The following is a 22,822-nucleotide window of genomic DNA, read 5'->3' as shown; positions in this document are numbered from 1 at the left end:
TTTTTATTTTTGTTTTAGAAAAACCAAGTTTCCAACTTAACACTTTTGGCCCTCCTATTATTGTCAAATTATATTTTCAATGTTTTAACCAAGTTTCCTTGTTACTACTAGCCTTATGACTAACTAGGTTATTTATTCCTAGTTAGTTTACCTTTTTTTATTTTAAATCTTTAAAATTTAGTATAAAGTTTTATATTTTCAGGGTGTTACAAGTCCACCCCCCTTAAAAAGGGTTTCGTCCCCGAAACCGGATTACGTACCGAATATTGTAGGGCAGAGTCGTTGCATCTCCTCTTCGGACTCCCATGTGGTACCCGAACCCTTTCTGTGCTCCCATTTGACCTTTACTTGGTTAATCTCTTTGTTCCTCAAGCTTTTCACTTTACGATCTAGAATCGCAATCGGCTTCACTGCGTAGTTAAGACTATTATCCACCTCAATGTCGTCGTAGTGGATATAAGTTGTTTCTTCGGCTAGACATTTCCGGATATGTGATACGTGGAATGTGCTATGAATTCCACTCAGAGCCTCGGGTAGTTCAAGACGGTATGCGACCTTACCAATGCCTTCAACGATTCTAAATGACCCAATAAACCTTGGGCTAAATTTCCCCCTTTTTCTGAACCGAATAATCCCCTTCCACGGATATACCTTTAGCATAACTTTATCACCAACTTGAAACTCAATCGGTCTCCTACTTTTGTCCGCGTACGATTTTTGTCGATCCTGAGCCGCTTTCAAATAGGCTCAGACCAAGTCAATTTTCACATTTGTGATTCGGACTACATCCTTATGTGCAAGCTCACGTGGACCAACCTCATCCCAACACACCGGGGTTCGACATTTTCTACCGTAAAGGATCTCGTACGGAGCCATACCGATGCTTGCATGGTAACTGTTATTATATGAAAATTCGACTAATGGTAGATAGACATCCCAACTTCCCCCGAAGTCGATAATACACGCCCGTAACATATCTTCCAACGTCTGTATTGTTCTTTCACTCTGTCCATCCGTTTGTGGATGGTACGCAGTGCTAATGAACAATTTAGTTCCCATTTACTCTTGGAATTCGCGCCAAAAGTTTGAAGTAAACCGAGTATCTCTATCGGACACGATGGATATCGGTACTCCGTGGCGTGCCACTATTTCATTGGTATACACGTCAGACATCTTTTCGGACGTATAGGTCTCCTAATCGGAATGGAGTGAGCACTTTTTGTCAATCTATCCACAACTACCCATATAGCATCGTATCCGCGGTTGGTTTTGGGCAGTTTGGTCCGCAAATCCATTGTGATTTGCTCCCATTTCCACTTTTGGTGCTCTGCTTTGACTTGCAAACAGGTCAAGCACTTCTCTACATACTTTACAACATCTCTTTTCATTCCGGGCCACCAATAGTTTTGCTTTAAATCATTATACATCTTGGTTGCCCCCGGATGGATAGAATAACGGGATTTATGAGCTTCGTCAAGTATAAGAGTCTTGACTCCACACGAATTTGGGACCCATATCCTCCCGAAACGAGTTTTTAACCCGTTGCTACCATCCGCGAATTCTTTCAATTGGCCAACTATTCTTTCTTTCTTCACATTTTCCTCTTTCATTGCTTCAATTTGGGATTTTCGGATTTTGTTCGAGTAGACCCGATGTTACAATTAGTTGCATCGATCGTACTCGAATTGGTGTATAATCTACCTTTCGGCTCAACGCATCCGCCACCACATTAGCTTTCCCTGGGTGGTAATGTATATCACAATCGAAGTCTTTGACTGTTTCTAACCACCGCCTCTGCCTCATGTTTAATTCCTTCTGATCAAAGAAATATTTCAAACTTTTATGGTCGGTAAAGATAGTACATTTTACCCCATATAAATAATGCCTCCATATCTTTAAGGCAAATACCACCGCCGCCAACTCGAGATCGTGTGTAGGGTATCTCTTTTCATGAGTCTTAAGTTGTCTCGAGGCATAGACTATAACCTTGTCTCGTTGCATCAGTACGCACCCGAGCCCCGAATGTGACGCATCAGAGTAAACTACCATATCATCAACTCCGTCCGGCAATGTCAATACCGGAGCGTGGGTCAATTTTTCTTTAAGCGTTTGGAACGCTTTTTTTTATCATCGCCCCATATAAACTTTTCATCTTTACGAGTTAATTTGGTCAACGGCACAGCAATCTTGGAGAAATCTTGTATGAATCTCCTTTAATATCCTGCAAGCCCCAAAAAGCTTCTGATTTCCGAAGGATTCTTTGGTGGATTCCACCTCGCCACCGCTTCTATTTTTGACGGGTCTACCAACACCCCGTTTTCACTAATAATGTGCCCGAGAAATTGTACTTCTTCTAACCAGAAAGCACATTTAAAGAATTTTGCATATAATTTCTCTCTTCTTAGCGTCTCCAACACTTCACGTAAATGACTTGCGTGTTCTGCTTCATTCTTCGAATACACTAGGATGTCGTCGATGAACACTATCACCGACTTATCCAACTTCGGCTTGCAAACCCGGTTCATAAACTCAACTCAGTATGTCCAAATTAAGTGTATTGCTTTCTAACACTAGTATATTATGAGACCTTCAAGTCTCTACATACATCATTGTTTTAAAGGCACAGTTTTGACCCGTTGGTTGTCAAGTGATAATCTTCACTTTAATGACTACCAAGATCTATTTAAAACGACCCGTTTGATCTATTGAGTAACTCTGTCACTTTCATGATACATCAAATGCCCTTTTCACACAACATTTTTACAATCATACTAAACATTCTTTATAACTAAGTAACGAAACTGATAGGTAACGTACCTTCAAAGCACCCCTTTTAAACGCGTATCCCCTCCTGCTTGTCCACTTGACGATCTGGATTCTTTGCCTAAAGAGTTCAATTCACAACCAATTTAGAACCTTTTTTATAAACTTTAACGCATAATTTGCCAAAAAAATCAAACATGCGTTTTCATCCGATTTTTAACACTTTATTCCTCACTTAGGCATTTTAACGAACACCTAACGGGTTGAATTTTTACATAACTAGAATCAAGTTCAATACTTGTTATTTTTTCCAAATATAATCACACATCTCAATTCCATCATGTCAAGCATGCATATTATCATCAAAATCATCATATAGAAATCAAGAAATACTAGTTTTGATAGTTATAATTCCTCTGTTTAGCCTATTTTGTAAAACCCATTTAACCTATGAATGGGTTATCATAAATTTCATAATTTAGGACATAATTTCTGCAAATTAACAACTAGGATTCACTCCTAAACTTGTTTTCATTACAAGTTTCATCTAAACATCACATAATCAAGCTCTAATTTTGATTTCACAATTTACCAAGAATTTGAGATGAAACCAAATGATAAAATTTAGCATACCTTATGATCCCTTCAACGAGGTGATTACGAATTTGTGCTTGAAAAACGATTTGGAACATATTAGAGCTCCCAATTTGGTGAAAATTGTCACACCCTGTCTTTTGCGGAAGCGTATGATGTGTGACTGGTTTAATATCATTTCATTCAATTGTAATAAATAACTACATGATCAAAATGATGTTCACCCATTCATAAAATTTAAGTATTACAAACATTGTTTATTCAAGTTTTTAAAACACAACCTTCGACTAGGTTACAAGCCAACAAAAGTGGATGACATCTAAACTTGGAGTTTACTTCTTGTTACGACACTTGCGCCCAAGATCCATCCTGTCACCTGAAATACATGTAATTTTGGAAAACATCAACATAAAGTTGAGCGAGTTCATGCGTCTTGTTTGTATATCGTAATGCTTGTAAATCTTTGAGAGACTCCTTTGTACACAGGTATGAAAAGTGTGTATGAGCATGAATGTTTTACAAGGACTTTAAGACACAGGGAGCACTCGTAATGGCTCCTTTAAGGCATGTGAGGACATAGGGAGTACTTGTTATGACTCCTTGAGGACATGGGGAGTACTTGTTATGACTCCTTGACTGTGTCGATTACCCTCGACTGCGTCGATTTCCCTCGACTGTGTCGATTAACCTCGACTGGGACTCCAAAGCACTACTAGGTACTAGTTTTGACCATGAGTGGGGTTCGGCCGTACCCGTTAGATCTAACCCTTGTCCCTAATTAATGAATGTTTTTAATGGCTTGGTACTAGTTTTCACCAAGACTTTATGGCATTTTTATCATTTCTTGGTACTAGTTTTCACCAAGAATTTATGGCATCTTTAACACTGCTTGGTACTAGTCTTCACCAAGTGTTTATGACATTTTTAATATTAAGTCTATGCTCACATGATCTAGTATTTCATAGGCATTTCATACCGTTTAAGTATTTGTACATGTATTTCACCCCCGAGAGTTATAAAACCAAAAACAGTTAAAGAAAAGGGGGAGCATGAACTCACTACTTTGCGTTCCTGTGTTGTAAACTTCACCGGATTTGCTTATCTAGCGTCGTAACCTAAACATGTTTATTAACGTTAGTCACTAGACTTGTATCGCATAAGTACAAGTCACTATCTTTTGTATATGTGTTCTTGTGTTAAAAATAATTTATATTTTTAACTATGTGTCTTACTTATATTATTTTCTCAAAAATAAATATAAGTATCTTGTATATTTGCACCCGAATTATGTATTTTTTCCAAGTAATATATTTTCATAAATATATCTTCTTGTATGTGTCTAAGCATGTTGTATGTGTATTTTTGTATTCTTACTCTTATGAGTATTTAGTGTATTTTTCAAGTCCTAATACACTATTCATGTATAATACATACTACACACACTTAGCACAAAATTTGGTGACCAATAAATATATATATTTTTCTCAAAAATATACATACTTAGTATCAATTTTATTCTTGAAGAAATCATCATTTCCTATCTCAAAAACTAGGAAAACCTTGATAAGTATTTTTAGATACATTTTTAGGGAATAAGTTTCTCAAAAACTTATATTTTCTAAGTGTCAAAATTTATAGAAATTTTGACAGAGTTTCCCCTAAAAATGGAGGTTTCGCATGTTTTCAAAACATGTGTTTATTTTCTTTTAAAAAAACATCATCAACAATCCATAACTCATTTCTCATCTAACAAGTGTTAAAATCAAGTAAGTTACATGACAACATGAACTTGTTCTTTCTCAAAACTTGTAGTAACTTTGCAATGTCTCTAGTAGACTCAGTTACTCTTTAAAGTGTGTTTATTTCATCAAAAATTCCATTCTTGAAAAGATTTGGTGTTTACAACTTGTAAACATAATTTACAAAAATGTTGATTTCATTAACTCTCTTGTTTCCCAAGTGTTCATACACTTGTTTTCCACCAAAATAATATTGGTTTATGTAAGAATCATGATCTTCTAAAAATCATATTTTACACTTGTTTTTCTTGGAAAAATCATTCATAAATCTTGGATTTATAAGTTTGCTAACTTCTTTTGTTTATTATTTTCTAAGAAATTATTTATTCATCAAGGTCATGTTTGTTCATGAGGATGATCTTCTTGTATAAGCACATAATCATCCTCAATCTTGCTAGATCATGTGTTTAAACACAATCTAACAAGCTTCATGTGTCAATATCTCTAGAAATCGACAAGCAAACATTATACATCTACTAAACAATATCATTTCATCCATTTTTCATCATATGCAAGTTTATGTTTCATGATTCATGAACATGTCTTTTAATGTTCTAGTAATTTTTTTTTTAGCATAACATATCTTTTAACCACTAAAAATGGAAGTAAATGAGAGTGTTCAAGATACTTACAACTAGCTTAAAGCTAGGGAAGAAACACTGAAGAAATCGAGTGGTTAAAAGCAAATGAAGAAGGTCCTTCAAGTTCCGTGAGCACCGAGCCTCGTTAGTGACCTTCTAGCACCTTATGTAAGCCTTGAAATGAATGAACAATGGATGAAAATGGGTGGTGTGTGGTGATGGAGGGAGGTCGTAGGTATGGGGGAGAAGGAGGAAAGAAGATGGTGTGAAGATGATGAATGAATCTCGTGTTATCTATAAAATATTTCACAAGATCTTCCAAATCTAATGAAATCTTACCAAAATCTAGATCAAATCCAAGGAATATTAAATTGTATCTTGTAGGATTTGGCAAATAATTTGGTGGGGTCACCCTCTTTGAACCGTAGACAACAGGGGGGGGGGCTAAGTGTAAATTTCATTTTCTAAATACATAAATAAATAAGCTTTCAAGTGTAAGGTTTAGAGATTTAGTGTGTTGTTATGTTATAAGGGGTGTTATGGTGTTCGGGGACCATAACTAGTTCAGAAACATTAAAACAATGCTTCTAATAATATTTTGATTTTCCGGGTTATGTCCGGTTGCTCGGTTATATACCGGTTCGTTAAAGTGCTAAATTGCACTGTTTAGTGTCCTTTATGTTTCCTTTTGTAACCCTTTCAATTCCCAGTTGGAGGGTTATTCCCAGTAGTGCCACCGCTGTGTTCGGAGCGGAGGGCTTCATGTTGTGCAATTGCTTGTGAGATTCGTTTTTAAAGCTTAGCTTCTGTTCTTGGCAACGTACCGGTGTTTGTGTCTCGTCTGGACAGCATTCTCTTCTGTCAAAATGGTATGAAGTAGGTTCCTTAAAGTGCTAAATTGCACCGTTTAGTGTCCTTTATGTTTCCTTTTGTAACCCTTTCAATTCCTAACACTTGGGGAAGTATTCTGGGTAATAAAACGTAAATTCTGCATGATATTTATATGTTTAAAAGCTGGTTATAGCTGAATTTAATAAAATTCTGCACTTAAAGTGCGTTTCGGGTGCTTTTTAGTGCGTATTTTAGTCTCCGGAAAGTCTATATGTTAACCCTTGTATGTACTCTTGGGTTTTAATGCATTCTTGTCGTTGGGCCTACACCTAGGCTCCAATTCTAATGTCTGTCTGTTTTCTTGGAGAGTTGTTGGCGTATTGTGTCTTACCGGTGAGTTTACTAGTATTTCTGACGCAACGCTCTCGTTAATGCATAAAGCAATATTTTGTAATATAAAACGTGCATGAATTTACTTGCATGGAAAACATAAATTTATTTGTCTAGTAAACTAGATCATGCACAGTCATTAAAGCACAATTTACTGTTTATTTAGTGTACGGAATGTACGGAAAGGTGACGGTTGTCAGAGTCTCCCCCCGTTAAAAGAATTTCATCCCGAAATTCAAGCGATGCCATTGGTCGCAGGGGAGTTGTGAATTGAATGTGGTCACTTAGGTTCATGATTTGTCTTCATGTTCCCATGTACTCTGGGTCATGTTATGAATTCTATTGTACTCAAGTAAATCAATTATGTCTTTTCTGTGTCTTGCGGACTCTTGGTCCGTAATCTTAACAGGTTTTATAGTATTGTGGACTCTTGGTCCGAAACCTTAACAGGTTCTATAGTAATTCTTGTCGTTTGTCATTGACGTGAATCTTATTTGTGGGAACAACGACTGTTCCTTGAGTCAGACTCCTCTAGACACATGGAATGTGTCGCGATCACTACTGATCTTTTTCTGGAAGTTTCATCTTATGAGCAATGGTTCTGATCCCTACACCGGGGATTCAACCTTTTCGTTTTCCAAATCACACCATGCCTTCTCTAGGCGAGGCTCTCATTAAAGCCAAACTTCTCGTTTCAAATTCCTACGATTTCCGCCGTTCATCGGCGCAATCTTTCTGTATTCTGCGGGCTGCCTTGATATGTTCACATATCTAAACGGTTTGCCTCTAGTTCTTCCTGAACCAACTCGGGCCAGTAGATTGTTTATTCCCGGTCTCTGATCAACACGACGGGGATCGACTTATTATGTTCCACATAAAGCTTCACACGAAGCGGTTTAAACGGCGGTGTGATAAATACTGTCGTAGGAAAACTCTACTAAGGGCAAGTGAGTGTTCCAACTTTTTATCGAAGTTTATCACACAAGCACGTATCGTGCTCATACAGTCTGCATCGTTCAGTATCTTAGTCCATCTTTGTTAGTATTCGAGTTCTTACGATCTACAGGGTGCTGCAACCTTTGTGGTTAGTAAAGATCGTGCAGCGTTTTCTTTCAGGTAATGACGTCAAATTTGCGGCGCGCAATTACTGTATCTAGCACAGGGTTTCTTCTTATAATTCCTTAATCACTGTGCCGCGTATGCAATGTTGTGGTCTCGTTGCATCGACGTGCATTCTAGACTTTGTCGAGAAGCATCACATAACTGCAACTCTAACACCTCAGCTCTTGGTTGCAGGGCTGGCATGAATCTCGTTCTCTGTCCATCATGTATCTTAAAGTTCTCACCTTGCGAATTCGAACTCTGCTTTTCGTTATCATAGCACAAACTGTTCTTTCTCTAAGGGTTGCAAGGTAAATTGCAGCTGTTGCTCACGACCTTCCTTGGTCGTTGGCCATATAAGAATGTAGTCAACCAATATAATCATGATCTATCCAGGTATGGCTTACACGTTCGATTCATGAGGTCCATGAATATTGTCGATGCATGTGTTAAGCCAAATGGTACGACAAGGGACTCGTAATGCTCGAAGTGAGTCCTAAAGGTCGTTTTAGGATATTTCTTTCTTGTATTCACAGTTGTGGACATCCTGTCCTCAAGTCGATCTTTGAGTGGTAACCAGAACCTTATGATTTGTCTGTTCATGTTATCAGTCTTTGGCAAAGGATTCTGATCCTCAACTCTCTGGAATTTGTGCAAAATGGGACTGTCAACTTTCTCCTCGTGTCCTTAACTAAGGATGTCATGTCCTTAATTCCTTCTGTCTAGCATCTCTGGCAGTTATATCAGAAGCTCATGCTTTGCGGACGAAGCTAGTCGGTATTGCGTCATTCGGTACTAGTGCCGCTCCTGGCACGAGGTTTATCCTAAGCTCCTCTTGTTGCTGTGGAGGGGCGTTCTTGGCAAGTCTTCAGAAAAGGCTTCTGGAACTCCTTCCATAACGGGGATGTTCTCAGGCTCTATACTTGGACATCTAATCCATGCTGACTACCATATTTTGACTTCTCAAGCCAACGGTAACAGAAGGTTCCGGCCTTCTGAGTCCCTAAATACAATCCTTAATTGCTTTGTCTGCCTAAACTAGCCTTCTATATGCCCATTTCTAAAGAATGCAGGACGTCTATTTTACTTGAAACTAGGCCAAGCAGTTTCTTAAGTTTTAAGCATGCAAGGTTAAAGTTTATGCCAGTATTAATTAAAAATAGATGCATAAGGTTGGTTAATAGGGAATGTACCCGTAACTGCATCTGGATCCTGACGTGTTTCACGAGTTTCTATCGTGAAAACCCTTCCTTGCTTGTTCTTCCTAGGGGAACCTTTCCTAAAGTGCCCTGCTTCACCACATCTGTAGCAACCTGGTACTCTCTTATTTCTTCCATCTGGGTCTCTCGCCCAACCACATCTGCGCCAAGGGTTTGAACCTGAAGGTTCCACCAGGAGAGTGCGCCATCTAAGAATAACCCTGAGATAAAGGTAACTCTCTGCTGGGGCGAACAGTTACTCATTCATAGAACTGAGTCAGTCTTTTCTGTCCAACGAACAAACGTAACAGCACCTCCTGTGTCGTCAAAGTTTAATGGTTTGCAGTCCAGGAACTGCTTATAGGTGCAGCCGGTTGGAGGGTTATTCCCAGTAGTGCCACCGCTGTGTTCAGAGCGGAGGGCTTCATGTTGTGCAATTGCTTGTGAGATTCGTTTTTAAAGCTTAGCTTCTGTTCTTGGCAACGTACCGGTGTTTGTGTCTCGTCTGGACAGCATTCTCTTCTGTCAAAATGGTATGAAGTAGGTTCCTTAAAGTGCTAAATTGCACCGTTTAGTGTCCTTTATGTTTCCTTTTGTAACCCTTTCAATTCCCAACACTTGGGGAAGTATTCTGGGTAATAAAACGTAAATTCTGCATGATATTTATATGTTTAAAAGCTGGTTATAGCTGAATTTAATAAAATTCAGCACTTAAAGTGCGTTTCGGGTGCTTTTTAGTGCGTATTTTAGTCTCCGGAAAGTCTATATGTTAACCCTTGTATGTACTCTTGGGTTTTAATGCATTCTTGTCATTGGGCCTACACCTAGGCTCCAATTCTAATGTCTGTCTGTTTTCTTGCAGAGTTGTTGGCATATTGTGTCTTACCGGTGAGTTTACTAGTATTTCTGACGCAACGCTCTCGTTAATGCATAAAGCAATATTTTGTAATATAAAACGTGCATGAATTTACTTGCATGTAAAACAGAAATTTATTTGTCTGGTAAACTAGATCATGCACAGTCATTAAAGCACAATTTACTATTTATTTAGTGTACGAAATGTACGGAAAAGTGACGGTTGTCATAAAAATTGTAAGAACTAGGGTTTGTGGGGAACCCTGTGTCGCCCCTATGTTTAGTTCGACCAGACGCACACACATAAGTGTGTGTTTGGGTTTTTGATTTTTGTTTTATAAAAACCAAGTTTCCAATTTAGCATTTTGGCCCTCCTATTATTGTCAAATTATATTTTCAATGTTTTAACCAAGTTTCCTTGTTACTACTAGCCTTATGACTAACTAGGTTATTTATTCCTAGTTAGTTTACCTTTGTTTATTTTAAATCTTTAAAATTTAATATAAAGTTTTATATTTTCAGGGTGTTACACATTAGGGTACAGGGTATAGAATGGAATCCCTAAGGGCTCCATTGCGCCACCTCAACGCCACGTATGCACCACCTTATACAACGTCAACCAATAGCGCCCCCGTTATCAGAAAAGAAATGGGATAAAGCCCCCTAAACAACTAATAACACCCCCTTTTGTTAATATTAAATTGCTCTGGCCCCACATAACCTTGGTTATCCCTCGCTATTGCAATGGCGAGGCATCAATAGCGCCCATGATATGGTGTGGGGGTGCTATAGATAAAGAAACTGCTGAGTTGGATAGGCAATCACGCCTCATACCGTGTAGCCTTAGGCCAAAGGCCCTTTAGTGGATGGGTTAACATTTGTGGCCGGTGAGATAAATATATTAAACGATTCATTAGGTTTCTTTTAATCGCATTAGATAATTATTAAATTCTATAAACAATCAACTTTTTTAAGATACTAATGGATTAAAAAACTAGGGAATGTTACTACAGAAATTTTCTTACAGAGAATGGTGTTTTTGTGTGAATGTGTTTTCATAATCTATGTCAATATTGAACTAAAGTTGCTTCTATAAAGGGGCGGATGTACTTGAAAAGTCCGGGTTTCCATGAACCAATTCGGTTTGAATTTTTTAGTAAAATCCTATATAAAACATGGAAGGAACCCATAAACATATTATGGGTGAACCCAATAACAAAACAATTCCTCTATTCCACCGGTAGAACACTTGCTTTCAAAGCTTGAGGTCTCAAGTTTGATTCCGTCTCCTAAGTTTTTTTTTTCCTTTTTTGATGTTTTTTTTGGCGATCTTTGTCTCTTTTTTTAATGTAAAGCTTAACTCATATTAGGGTTAAACTAAAAAGTGTAAAACATCCCACGACGATTCACTTATTCTCCTCCTAACCTCCATCACGTTCCAACACCAACCATCCGCCTCCAGCCTTCTAGCATCCAAAGTCTCCAATCTCTCAGGTGTTAATTTGTCGAATTGTTCAGTGTTAATTTTCAATTCTATTGTGTCTAAAGAGAATTGTTTTCTTTTCTTTTCTGCAAACTTGATTCTCATTTTGATTGGTACTTATTTGTCAAGCTTTGTCTCTTTAGGATGGGATTTTGGTGTTTCTAAAGGATAAACAACCATGAGTGACAAAATAAAGGAATCTTTATGGACTTAAAATCAACATACCATTTCTTATTTGATTATTTTCTTTTTTCTTATGCAAATATTGAACCAGAGAACCATTTTGTTATTCTTGTAGCTAGTTCTAGGGCTCTTACTTGGTTCTGTATTTCTGCTTCAATTTCCGTAGTTCTACAATTACGAGGTATGATGAATTTGACTTATGTTAAATGTTTATATTCCAATTTATAGACATTTTTTTTTTGATATTATTGATTAGTTTCAGACTATTTTTTTTTTAAACCGACACATATGGTGATAATTGATTAGGTATCCTATGTTTCCGAATCACCCGAAAATTCTAACATTTGGTTGTGAGAAATCCGACCACCGGAAAAAAGTGAACCCATAAGGAAAAAAATCCTGGATCCGCAACATTCTATTTATTTTTTAATGACACATACACATACCCATTATACACCAGTGTTCCCCATGGTTCTCGAACCATAATTATTATGAAAAACAACTTACTATACTCCTTGTCACCCATGGGCAGCTATGATGGTGTTCGGGGAGGACCTCCGCACAAGGCCCATTATTTCGAGGGGCACGCTATTTAAAAAAATCCGATATATATATATATATATATATATATATATATATATATATATATATATATATGTGTTATTTTTTTTTTCAATAGTAAACAAACACATACCAATTCCATTATAGGCCCATTTACAAATTATTTTTTATGGTTTAGAATTTAGCCTATTTGGAATTAAGTTTATTGTGCCCAATACTAATTTGATTTTTTTTAAATACTAATAAAACTTTATGGAAGAGCACATTTTTTCAAGCTCGAACATGATACGTGAATTCTCAGAGACGCCTTTGATGTCATCACAAGACTATAGCTACTTTAACCCTTGAAAATAATTTGCCATATCAAAAAAATCAGAATTTAGGAAAATTAAAAGTGTTCACGACATAAGATATAAGAATAATGAAGAGTGCACATCCTTTAGTGGTTTTCTAGATTATACAAAAAAATAAGGGTAATCATGTGTTTAACTTGTTTATGTCCTGGAAACAATATTGGTCAAAAAAAGTCATCTTTGTCAACGTGGCTTCTTATTTCTTTTGTATATATTAAGTTATTATTAACTCGAGTACAAAATTATTTGCAGCCCCATTGAGCATGATCCCCACATGGCCACTTGTACCAAAGGAGCCATAACCTTTTTAATTATAGAACCAATTTATTCCCTCAACCACTAATCCATGGGTGATATAATATTAATCTTTTTAGAGACAAAATCAAACATGTATTATTAAAAAAAAAATAGACTTTACTGTGGCATGAGTACTCATTTTTCCACTTTGGAATTATTTATTCGACTAAAGTACTACGTATAGAAATATAAAACAACAAAAGCGAAAACTGATTACGATGATTTTGGCAATCGTGAGATAGTGTGTTTGATGTGATTGAAGACTAAAATTCTCTTGGTTTCACATTTTTATTTCTGGTTTTCAAGAAAGGTTTAATTTAAGAAAGGTTAATTTTGATGATTAAAGATTCGTTCAACTAGTTATTTTGAATAGGAGGGCTCCTTACACATTATATAAATGTGACAACATCAACTTATCAACTTAATAATAAATAATATATGTTTTACGCCAATGGTCTCTTGGTTTACCATTACGCCAATGGTCTCTTGGTTTACCAGCACCAGTTGTTTATCTCTATTTAATTGGTACCGGTTTAAGTCTTGCAAAGTAGATAATGAGATTTAAAGAATTTTTTAACTCGGTGTGTATGTTTACCTTTAAAAAGTATGAAATATCTAAGTATAGTTAATTAAAATGTTAAAGAGGTTAAATAAAAGTAATATCGATATTTTGATATCATTTAATTTATTCCTGACTGCTAATCATAATTTTCTCCCTGTCTCTCTAAAAGATATTTGCTTGTTTTATAAGAATTCATGGGTGATGTAAAGAGTACAATGTCTCGGATGTTGCGCTTTAAAGTTGTAAAAGTAATTTAGACACTGGTGTAAAGTCATAAAAATAATTTAGACATTAACGTGGTTAAGCATAAATAAAAAAAAAATATAACAATGTACCGCACGTTACGGTGTAAAGTCATAACCAGACCAAACCGAAAATTGAATATAATCTAACCTGAAAATACCAAACCGAAAATTATATAACCGGAACATTTTTATTGCTTATTCGTTTTTCTTGGTTCGGCTATTGGTCCTACAAATCTTGCTAAGATAAACTGCATAATCTGGTTTAATTGGATAGCCAAACTGAAGTTTAAAAATGTTGTTCAATACAAATCTTGCTAAGATAAACTGCATAATCTGGTTTAATTGGATAGCCAAACTGAAGTTTAAAAATGTTGTTCAATTATACATATTTCTCATTTGGATCAGTTCAGTTTTTGGTTAGAACAAAAAGTTGTTTAAAAATGCATAAACCGTTGACTTTGGCAATCGATGTGTGTGTACACTGACGATTATATAATAGAGGTCTCTTTCAAGTAAAATTATTGAAAGAGTTAATTACACAGATAATCCTTGTGGTTTGTTGAAAAAACACCTTCGAGTACTAACTTATTTTTTAACAAGTTTAGGTTCTATGGTTTTGATTTTGTAACACTTTTGAGTATTAAGGCCAACTGTCGTTAATTTTTCTGTTAAATCAGTGTAAAATGACTAAAATACCCTTATATAATTTTCTGTTAGTACTCAAAGGTGTTGCATTCAATAAACCACAAGAACCATCTGGGTAATCAACTCTAAAACAATATAAAATTCATTATATTTGTAAAAAATGATATTATATAATATGCTACATGAAAATATTTAATAATTATATTTCTAAAATTAATATACATAAAACTACCAAACGTCTATTATGAGAAAAAAAATACTATAATAGGGACAATGTTTTGATTTTTTTTTAATAATTTGGATATAACTATTTTCAAAAAGAAATATGATAACTATAAAACTTATGCATATTATCTTAAATATAGTATACACACATTTTTTTCTCTTTTATTATATTTGGACCAACAATTTTTTATAATGATTATTTGTGTTGTTTAGTTAATATTATATTATATAAATACTATGTTATGTGTTATGTTATGTGTTATATTGTATTATAGGTGTTATTTTCACTAAACTACAAGGAATATCTGTGTAATTAACTCTTCTTGAAAACTCCACTGATAATCCCCACTTACACCTAAGGAAGAAAACCAACAAAATGTAAGCGTCACTAAAATATAACATTATGGTATACTAATCACACTAACAATATTAAAATAGCAAAAGCGAAAGTCACGACAATTTTGGCAATCAGTGAGATAGCGTGATTGTTGAGATCGAAGGCTAAAATTCTAGAAAGGTTAAATTTGATGCAAGTTTCGTTCAACGATTTATTTTCACATAAGAGAAAGGCTCCTTACAGATTATATAAATGCGACAACATCAAAAACTCCATTTTATCATTTGATTACTGGCTCAAGTTAATAACCTTTAGTGTTGGGACAATGCTTAGTTTTTTTTATCATTTGACGTCAACTCCATTTTATCATTTGACGTCAACTCATTGAAATTGAATAATACAACTTTAGTGTCATTGTCGGTTTATTAGTTTTATAACCTTGTTTGTTTTTTCTTAAATTTAATCAAATGTCATTTAATTACTTCTCCTTGATACAGTGATCGTTAGGATGTGGATGCTTTTGCGCAGGGCCGGCCCTGAAAATTCGTGTGTACTATGTTCGAGCTTGAAAAAACTTGCTCTTATACCTTAACGAAAATGTATATTGGGCTCACTAAAGGTAAAAAATAGTCAACTTTCTCGTCGTGCCTTATAATTTCTTTTGCATATATTATAATATAATTGTATACAATAAGTTGAGTAGAAAATTCTTTAAAGCCACAATGATCATGATCCCCACTTGAACAAAAGGAACCATAATCTTTTATTGTATAACTAATTAGTGCCCTCAACCACTAATTCTTACTTATAAGTTTTTTGTATTCAAGACAAAATGAAACATATATTTATTTAGAAAAATCACACTTGTAAAATTATGCCTTGATAAAAAAGAGGAAATTGAATATAATCATATAAAGAAGAGGAAATTGAATATAATCATACCTGAAAAACCCAAATCGAAAATTATATAACCGGAATATTTTCTTGCTTATTTGGTTTTTTCGGTTCGGCTATCGGTCCTACAAATCCTGGTAAGATAAACTGCATAATCCGGTTTAATTGGATAGCCTAACTGAATAAGCCATTTAAACAATTGAATATGGTTCAGTTATACATATTTCTAATTTGGATGAGTTCAGTTTTTGGTTAGAACAAAAAGATATTCTAAACCGAATAAACCATTGATTTTGGCAATCGATGTGTGTGAATACACACAATTATATTATAGATGTCTCTTCAAGTAAAATTCTTGAAAACTCTACAGATAATCCCCGCTTACACCTATATGTAAAAAGAAAACAACAAAATGTAAACGTCACTAAAATATAACATTATTGGGATACCTAATCACACTAACAATATTAAAAATTGATATAATTATTTGTATCAACCCATACGTGATATAATATTTCTCTTTCTAAAGGCAAAAAGGAACATATATATTTAAAAAAAACGCACTTAATTGTGGTATTACTCATCTTCCCACTTTGGAATAATTTATACGACTAAAGAATAACGTATATAATAGTAAAAGCGAAAGTCACGACAATTTTGGCAATCAGCAAGATAGCGTGATTGTTGAGATCGAAGGCAAAAATTCTAGAAAGGTTAAATTTGATGAAAGTTTGGTTCAATGATTTATTTTCACTGTAGAGGAAGGCTCCTTACACATTATATAAATGTGACAACATCAAAAACTCCATTTTATCATTTGATTACTGCTCAACTTAATAATGAGTAATAACATCTATGTTTTCCATCTTGTAATTGTTTTGTTTCTTCCCAAATAGTTGCTTGCTATTCTTTTCTTTTAACGAAATTCAGCCATTCAAAAGGTTACGTGATTAAAGGAAATTGTTTTCAATTTTAGTTTCACATTCAAAGAAGTCATGCCTCGATGATGGATCAAAAATCCAGAAGGTGGATTAAAAGCTAAAACCATACATTAGCTTTTTTTTAAATTGCATTACATAGTTAAATACTATAATTAAGTAACACACACAAATGTAGAATATAAAAGGTAAATAAATTAAATATATACTCATCTCTGTCATTGAGTGTGTAAATTTACATCAAAGTTATCGATACAAGTACGTGTCAAAGCCTTTAACGAGATTAAAAAAAAACTTTATTTTGAAAGCAATTCAATTTTCAATAAAGTTTATATCAAAATGTTCATAAAATAAAAAAGAAACCATAATATGTATTTAGATTTTCTAAAAAGTAAATAGCACAAGTTATTAATGAAATCAAAGTAACTAATAAATGAAACATTATTAAAGAAAAAAAAATCATCCCTAAGGGTATAAGGAGTGGTTAAACACTATAAAGTGGCAAACCAAAAAACCGACCAATCAGAGTGTGCCATGTCAATTAGGCAAAAGTGTTTAAACTTTGCTGAAAATTGTTGGCAGTGGTTTAAACACTTGCTGAGTGGCAAACTTTTTTTTTTATTTTATGTTTTTTTATATTTAAGATAAAATGGAAAAAACATAAACTTTTTAAAAATAAAAATAAAGCATTACATTTTAATTAAAAATAAACCATTACATCTTAAATAAAAATAAAACATTACATTTTTAATAAAATCTAACTTAAAAAAAAAAACTAAAAATCACAAGGCCATCCATATTTTTTTGCGATCTCACGTTTTCTAGCGAGTGCGACTTCCAACATCTTCGGGTTAAGGTCGTCGGTAGGCCGATTATACCACTCAAAGTCCTTCTCGTACATTGTTTGTCGCAACGCCTCTCGTTGCTCATCGGCCAAGGTCAAATATTTTTCTTCTCGTACACGTTTAATTTCCATTATCTCTTTTTCATGGCCTTGTACTCTTCGAATTTGCTTGTTATATCTCCTGGCTCTTCGTTTTTTGAAGACGGCCCTTTGTCCTTTTTCTCCTTTCTCGTTTGTCGTCTTGGTGGTGGTGGTGAAGGATCCTCGTTTATGTCGGGAATAGTGAATCCTCTTGAGATTTCGACATTCGGTGATCCTCGGGCATAATTTCCCGAATCCGAAGACTTTCTTTTTAGACCCGAACCGGAGCTTTCTTCATTCAACAAAGGTACCGGCGACCACTTTTGACTTGTTCTAACAACCTCCCAAGCCGCAACATGAGCGAACTCAATATTTTCTTTGCTTTTGTAATCCTTTAACGCTTGTTTCATTACATATGCGTCGTCACTCCCGCTAGGACGTAAACGATCCTATAAACCGTATAAAAAATTACCGTATAAAAAAAATAAACCGTATAAAAAAATAAACCGTATAAAAAAAATAAACCGTATAAAAAAATAAACCGTATAAAAAAATTAAACCGTATAAAAAAAATAAACCGTATAAAAAAATTACCGCTTGATGATATAGACCGTTGAATGTGTTAATTTTTGTTTGCATCGTCACCCATTTTGATCGAACTTGGTGGTGGGTTCGATTACTTCCGCCGACCGTTTCGTTAAAGTGGTTTAGAACTTTCTTCCAAAAGCTATCCTTCTTTTGTTGATTGCCTTTTCTTTTATTCAAAGTACAATGAACAAAAGCCTTTGCCAACGCCTCTTCTTGTCTAGGCGACCAATTTTCCCGTTTGGCTTTTGCTTTTTTTTTTTCCGGTTCATCCGCAACATCTTCATCATCTGCAACATCTTCATCAATATCATCTAACTCATGTTCTTGTGTTTCCGGCACGAACTCCTCATCGGCGTCATCTTGTTCGTCTTGGGTTGGTGATTGTGACATTGGGTTTTGAAAAGCAAACGGGTCAAAAGCATTTTGCGCTTCTTGGGAGTAATCATAATAACCGGCTTGAGTCATCCTCGGACCGTATTGCATCCAATTTTGGGTGGGTTGGGTATCATAACCGAAAGGTTGATGCATGGGTTGGTTAAAATAAAATGGAGGTTGGGTGTGACTCGCAAACCCAAGTTGCGGATTAAACGGGACACTACTACCACCCAAACCACGTTTATCTTGAGGCTTCGACTTTGAACCGGACCCTACCATTTTCTTCTTGCCTTCACCCTTCTTTGAGCCTTCCATATTTTTCAAAGTGTAGAATAGATTGAGAGAGTATAGAGAGAAAGGTGTATTTTTTTAAAATGTGTGAGTGGTATGTATATAGGGTGAAAAAAAAATTTAAAAAACAATTTTTTTTTTTACTTCAAACGGTCATATTACCGTTATAGGGGGTAGTAAATGTGGCAGCCTCTTCTTTCTCGCTTCGGTAATGGCTCACCGCATTTAAACTTTTGCCGCGACCAATGTTGGTCGGCGGCGGTGTTTGCCGCGCGGCAAACGGCTTTGCCGCTTGGATCTCGCACCCACACCGTATCCCCTAACTACTTTCTACGTGACTACACTCACGTCAATGGGTCGTAATGTCCCATCTGTAGCTACCCTACCACATCATCTCTCGCGGGAGTCGTGATGACCGTATCAGCTAGCCTACCATATACCGTATATTGAAAAACAAAAACATCATCCAAATTAATGACGATATATAGTTTTCTACAACCATGCACTAAAACCAAGTATTTGCATCTTAGGGTGAAATAGGTGATTATCTTGTGGGGAGTGGTAAACTCTCCCTAAGCTAATCATTTCATGCCATGTTAAGTCTCCACTCCAATTCCCCTATTTCCACTCAAACATAAGGGGTGGTCATTTCAGGTCGAGTTCTTTATTTTTTCTATAAATTATGTAACAATAATTAAGACATATTTAAAAAAAAATAAAAATACATTAAACTAAAAAAAGACATTATATTAAATTAAAATTTAAAAAACATTACATTAAATTAAAATTAAAAAAAATTACATAAAGTTAAAATTAGGAAAATAAAACTAAAAATTTGAAATTGCATGACCAATTTTGGCGAACTTGTGTTTTTGGGCTAGAGTGAATGACAACATCTCCGGTGGAACATTGTCGTGTGGCTTAGTAAACATATCCAAATCCCGATCACACAAAAGTGCTCTGTCCGCATCGCGTTGTTCTGCCACCGAACCGGATCCCGAACATTTTTTCTTGCCCTCGCCTTTGTTTTATTTATCCATGGTTAAGAGGTTTTTAGTTTGTAGTTGTGAGAAAAAAAGAATTGTAAAATGTGGTATTTAAATGAAGAAATTATTTTTTTTAAACACAACGGCATTATAGTCGTTACATGCCCCTCCAACGTTCGACAATTACAATCACCGTATGCGGTTAATAGTTACCGCATTCATCAACGTCACCGTGTGGAGAAGGGGCCGACGACGGTGTTACCATGCGGTAACTCGACTCATCGCCCCAACTCCACCCGACAACCCCGCTCACCCTTTGTTTAGAGGAAGAAATTAAATTACCTTTTTGAATTCAAGATTTAAATATACGCAACCATCACTCATGACTGCCAACCATTCAATTATTATGCTCAATTGCATCTCATTTCCCCTCTGCGTAAGGCTGCTTGTAGGATGTAGGGACATATAGGGATGATGATTTGGAGGTTGAGTACCGATGGCAATAACGTTGCATAGTGTGTGGTGCCAAACAAAACCATCCGGATTCAGGATGACCATCATGGCAATAGTGACATCGGCACGTGCATCGGTTCTTGTTAATGGCTCCCCGACTCAAGAGTTTTCATGTTCGAGGGGTTTGCGACAAGGTGATCCGTTATGTTCTTTCCTATTCGTGCTTGCCATGGAAGCGTTAACTGGTGTAATGAAGAAAGCTCGCACTGAAAGAAATTTTCAAGGTTCGTCTATTTCTTCTAATGGACCTCCTTTATCACACTTCCTCTATGCTGATGACGTGATTTTTGCGGGCGAGTGGTGGTATCAAAATGTGGTGAACCTAAAACGCCTTCTTAGATGCTTCTATCTCACTACGGGGCTTCCGGTAAATCTAAAAGAAAGTAGCCTTTATGGGGTTGGTGTGGAGGATACACATGTACAAATTATGGCGAATGTGATAGGATGCATGAGAGGGGAATTTCCGGTTAAATATTTGGGATTACAAGTAGGGGCAAACATGAACCTAATTAAAAAATGGGATTCGGTTGTGGAGGTCTTCAAAAAAGGGCTATTATTTTGGAGGGCAAATACGTTATCCTTTGGTGGCCACTTTGGTCTGGTCCGTTTTAAACGCGCTCCCGACATATTATTTCTCATTATACAAAGCTCCAGTTTGGGTTATTAAGAAGAAGTTAGAAAAGTTGTGTAGCGACTTTTTATGGGGTTCGACTCCGGATAACGACAAGATGAATTGGGCTTCGTGGAAGAATATAATGACACCGAAGGATCTAGGAGGGATGGGGGTCGGTTCGCTTCAGTTGGAAAACTTGGCCATGCTATCCAAATGGTGGTGGAGGTTCAAGGTAGATAGGGCCAGTTTATATGGAGGAAAGTAGTGTGGGGTGTGCATAACAACTTGAGGACGTGGAGTTTTATCACGGCAAAATTGTCGTTGGCCGGTCCTTGGAAGTAAATCCACAACTTATTGGTTGAATTTGGGGGCGTGGGAGTAAACTTGGAGGCCATTTTTATGTGTATCTGAGGCAGGATAATGATGTATAATTTTGGAAAGAGAGGTAGCTTTTGATGAGGCCCTTTGTGACGGGTTCCTTTCTCTATACCAGTTGGAGAGTCAAAAAAATGTATTGTTGAGGATCGAGTGAACATTGAAGCAAGTGCAGCGGAGCTAGTCACATCTTGGACCAGACCTCCAGCGTCTGATGTGGAGTTAACATAGCTCGGCTGCCTTGTGGCAGCGCTGCAGGCCTTCGATTTTGGGTAGGGGTGGATAATGTTGGCAGCGGAAGTTTGACATCATCATGAACGTTATTAACAGAACTTGATTCACCGAATTCGTTTGATGAATTCATATTGATCAAGCAGATAAGTAACAATACACATGAAGAGAAATTGTAAATACGAGAATGAGGATATTAAATAGAATATCTTGGTGCCGGTTATAATTGCCGGCAAATACATATATATACAAGTGCAGAAGACAGTTAGTCCGGGAGTTATTTAGCGGGAATAACTGCTTTCAAAACGATATCTTCCAACCGTCATGTCCCAGAACTTGTTCGGTACACATACGAATATAAACATAAGTATTATAGCGTTACATCACTCTAATATACATAATATATAAATATAATCAAGTTTATATTCGAACACTCTGCCCTAAACTGGATTATATTTACGGGAGTGCATGAGAACGCTTCGATTGGCTTCATTTACAGCCTTTTCAGCTTGCCTGAAATCGAATCTTCGTCGTTTTTGAGCCTTCTTCATTCCTGTCCAGTCGTTCCCAGCAAACAGAGCATAGTGCTCTCCTTCTTCTTCCGGTATGCATCCATCGCTCATCGATCTTCTTCCCTTATCAGCAGCTTCACCTCTTGTTCCCGAGTAGCCTTCTCCTTGGCCGTTGAAGTCTCCCTTGTTCACTGTTTTGGCATCTCTAACATTTTCTTGAGTCGTCTTGAACTTGTAGTAATATATGAGAACATCTAAGTACATTGCATACATAATTCTCATAAAATCTCCATCTTAATAGTCATGCCCCATGTCTTTTGAAACTAGTGCCCATAGATTATTCGAAGTTACATTCCTATGGCCTCCTTCTCTTTTCACTATCATGTACAGTTCAAGCAAATTTAACTTCCGATTATCACTCATGTATGCAGGTATTGGTCTTGTTGTAATTCCCAACCTTATTCTTAAGAACCAGTCTATCATTTCTTCAAACTTAACTTCTAATTCATACTTGTATTTCCTCACATAATCACTGTCTTCTAACATTTCGAAAAGAGCCTTGCAGTCTTGAAAATCA

The 22,822-nt window shown here is 36.0% G+C and overlaps 2 protein-coding genes across 2 annotated transcripts; one reads left to right on the top strand and one right to left on the bottom strand.

The window, feature by feature from the left end:
* Positions 1 to 252: 252 nt before the first annotated feature.
* Positions 253 to 660, bottom strand: LOC110888851. Its single transcript, XM_022136354.1, has one exon. The coding sequence runs from the start codon at positions 658 to 660 to the stop codon at positions 253 to 255; it is 408 nt and encodes a 135-aa protein (XP_021992046.1).
* A 19,900-nt stretch (positions 661 to 20,560) lies between these two features.
* On the top strand, positions 20,561 to 21,181 carry LOC118484170. Its single transcript, XM_035980137.1, has one exon. The coding sequence runs from the start codon at positions 20,561 to 20,563 to the stop codon at positions 21,179 to 21,181; it is 621 nt and encodes a 206-aa protein (XP_035836030.1).
* Positions 21,182 to 22,822: the final 1,641 nt, after the last annotated feature.

This window comes from Helianthus annuus, chromosome 11 (assembly GCF_002127325.2).
Source record: "Helianthus annuus cultivar XRQ/B chromosome 11, HanXRQr2.0-SUNRISE, whole genome shotgun sequence".
NCBI lineage: Eukaryota > Viridiplantae > Streptophyta > Magnoliopsida > Asterales > Asteraceae > Helianthus > Helianthus annuus.
The sequence above is the reverse complement of the archived record's forward strand: the minus strand, read 5'-3'. Positions and strand labels throughout refer to the sequence as shown.

Coding starts and splice junctions, on each gene's coding strand:
- LOC118484170 (XM_035980137.1), top strand. CDS start 20,561: ATGGCAATAGTGACATCGGCACGTGCATCGGTTCTTGTTAATGGCTCC.
- LOC110888851 (XM_022136354.1), bottom strand. CDS start 660: ATGCTAAAGGTATATCCGTGGAAGGGGATTATTCGGTTCAGAAAAAGG.